Genomic DNA, 3,325 nt, shown 5'->3' with positions numbered 1-3,325 from the left:
CAAAAACTTGTTTTATTACTTAGAAGATTTTAAGTTCTGTTAATTTGCCCTACTAGGTATCGTTTTAAAAATGTTTCAGACTGGCTAATGAAAGCTTCATTACAAGTGTTAATTTTATAAGCACAGATGTTGGCAGTAGTATGTATTAATAATTGGGCAAAACACTGTAGTCCATACTCTGCATAAGCTGGGGTACAGACCTCACTCTGCACTTGCTCTGTGCCAGTGGTCAGCTGACCCAAGGAAGACACAAGCCCATCTCATTCTTGGGACTAGGTATCAAGTCCCCCTTAATGTCCCAGTGTTTGAATGAAGCTTACGGACACAAAGCCTGTCTGAACTTCTTATAAGGTTCTCTTCCACAGTGAACCCTTCTAATTTTCCATGGCGGTAATAAGAGATGTATCATTCCTAATACCTGTTTAGTTTATTGAAGACCCAGCCATATTGCTTCCAAAATTCCTCTGAAAGAATACCAAAAATACACAATTTCAAACAGAATTATTCAAGAACTTTATATTAATATAACATATATAGCAGCACGTCCTATAAAATCAGCATAATTCTTTTACAAATGTTTTTCAACACTCCATATTGACCTTAGGGAAATAGAATCTGCTTTATGACAACTGACTTAATTTGTACATTTCAATTGTATCGGAAGCATCTCTTTTGTACTCGCTGGAGTATGTTTTCCATTCACCAAATCACTAATTGCTATTGAAACAAGTCACCTGAGTCAGGATTTCCAGACCTGTGAAAAAACACTCTGGAAATCTAGCCCAGGTGTCAGCAGACCTTTCCTGTAAAGGCCAGTTAGCAGATATTTTAGTCTTTGTGGGCTCATTAGATCTCTGTCAGAACTACTCACCTGTGCCATCCCCTTGTTAGAAAGCACCTGCAGAAAATATGTAACTTTGAGCATGGCTGTGTTGCAGTGACTTACACAAACCGCAGGACCAGATGTAAATGGGAAGCAGGCCTCTACGTAAGTGACTTGCCTTAAATCCCACAGCTAATGTGATTAATAGACAAACAGGTCATTTACATCCAGTAACAATGGTCATACATAAGACAATACAGCTTTGACAGTAACATGTTTATTATAACATCCAGCTGAGGATAAAAACACAAAACACTTCTTAATTTAAGGAGAATAAGAAAACATCAGGCAATTCCTAGAGTACTACTACAAATATAGCCTTCACCTACAGTAAAAATTAAACCATTCAATCTTTTTGGTCATCATCCCAGTCTTTCTTCCCACTTGGAGGCTTGGGCCCACCGGCTGGTTTGGCCATGATGATCTGCATAACAGAACAAAACCACACAAAAGTTTGCTTACAAACTGAACCTTTAGAATGAAGAAAAAGAATGTTTTTCTATTAGCCTTACTGAAGATTAAACAATCTATTTTATACCACACGTGAAACACCACAGCACAAACTTTGCTAGCTTCCTTGTTAGGAATTAAATTGTAAACTTCCAGCAGTCTGAGAAAGTTTCTTGCTTTTGTGGATAGTAATAGCAATAAAATCCACACAGATTAGTGAAGGACATTCCAAGACATGCACTTGAATAACTCAATAAGCTGAAAGTGAATATATTTGCATGCATCACGGGTATGCATTGGTCAGTTTGGCACCTGATTTGCTATTTATATATGAGGTTCATCTTGCCAACCATCTTTATCATCCCAGTTTCCTTGTGGCTTAGGAGTTTTAGGTCCACCTGCCAGTTTTGCCATTATAATCTAAAGTAGTTGATACACAAATACAAAGTTCAACACTGGTATTTTCTAGAACCTGTAAATAAGAACTATTCAAGGAATAAGAAAGCAACCCCTTTCTAACAAGCACCTAGTTCCCTGGTAACTTGAAGACACAAGCCTATCTTTACCTAAAATGTGCTAACCCAGCATTTTCTAAGTATAACCATCCAGCACTGAAAAAGAATTTATATTAAAAAGTGGTGGCTGCTAACTAAATTAGGTGACTTTAATGACAGTAGAAGTCTGAGCCTCTCATACGTTCTGAATCTCAAAAGTAGGAACACAGTATTCACTGCCAAAGTTACATGATTAGAGAACTTCCTGTATAAAATCAGGGAGTTTGGCTTGTGTTTCAAGCAACACAAATTATAAAACATCTTTGTTGCCACCTCTGATAGATTCCACATCCCTCTTCTCAAATACTTTTTTTTCTTTTTAAGAGACACACTGTTGGCGCCCAGGCTGGAGTTCAGTGGTATGCTCATAGCTCACAGCAGCCTTGAATTCCTGGGCTCAAACCATCCCTCTACCCCAGCCTCCCCAAACTAGCTAGGACTACAGGCTTACACCATCACACCAGGCTAATTTTCAAATTTCTTGTAGAGACAGGGTCTCACTATGTTACCCAGAATGGTCTTAAACTCCTGGCCTCAAGTGATCCTCCTGCCTTGGCCTTCCAGAGTGCTGGGATTACAGCTGTGAGCCACCGTGCCCAGCTCACATCCCTTTTCAGAAACCTCTTAAGAAATCTAAACCTGAAATTCTTAGAATAACATTTTACAGATTGAGGGTATGTTCAGACTGAATTAAAGGCATTAAGTATAATTTTAGAACCTAAGTGCACCTTAATTAAAAAAGAAAGTACCTAGAACAGCAGTTCCCAAACTGTAGCGGGTACCATAACCACCTGCAGGGCTCATTAAAAAAGACTGCTAGGTCTTCTCCAAAGTTTTTTTCAGTGGTTCTGGGGCCAGGTTTGAGAATTTGTATTTCTAAAAAGTTCTTAGGTGATGATGCTGTCTATCTGGGGACCACGCTTTGAAAACTAGCAAAACAGACATTTGAACAAAGATTAATCTAGCCCCTACTATACTATCCAATACTCAAAAGCTTGATTTCCAATTCCCTTTCCAGAATATATACTGTGCAAAATTAGGTACACCTGGCCTTTAAAAGAGTGTAAGTTCATTATGCTAACACAAACTGGTAAATGTAGTCAAATGGGTTATTCAGAAACATCCTCTAGGTATAGAGTGCGAACACCAGGGGCAACCTCCCCACCATAAAACACAGAGTTCCTACTTTAAAAACAAAATTCAGAACAAATTCAAAAACAAAACAAAATCCTTTGTGATCAAGGGTTGTAAAAATTGTTTTGCTTGGTTAACTGGCTTTCAAAAACTTTCTTAAGTTAAGGAACTTTCACTATCAGAATTTGTTTACCTCACGCATCAGTCTGCTCCTCAGCTTCCTCCATCTCCTTCTATTTTTGGTTTCTCCTTTTATTCTTAGCCACATTCTAACTTTTAGAACAAACATTTCCTTAGGCATCTA

General features: G+C 38.2%; 1 protein-coding gene across 1 annotated transcript in view; it reads right to left on the bottom strand.

The window, feature by feature from the left end:
* Positions 1–1,084: 1,084 nt before the first annotated feature.
* The window catches only part of CCT8 (chaperonin containing TCP1, subunit 8 (theta)), a 15,361-nt gene continuing 13,120 nt past the window's right edge, over positions 1,085–3,325 (bottom strand). Inside the window, 1 exon segment of the mRNA XM_012657380.1 lies at positions 1,085–1,307. Within this exon segment, the coding sequence (XP_012512834.1) occupies positions 1,230–1,307 (78 nt within the window). The 3' untranslated portion in view covers positions 1,085–1,229.

Source organism: Propithecus coquereli, unplaced genomic scaffold, assembly GCF_000956105.1.
Source record: "Propithecus coquereli isolate 6110/MARCELLA unplaced genomic scaffold, Pcoq_1.0 Scaffold54, whole genome shotgun sequence".
Classification (NCBI taxonomy): Eukaryota; Metazoa; Chordata; class Mammalia; order Primates; family Indriidae; genus Propithecus; species Propithecus coquereli.
Note: the sequence above shows the minus strand (reverse complement) of the source record. Positions and strands in the feature narration are given on the sequence as shown.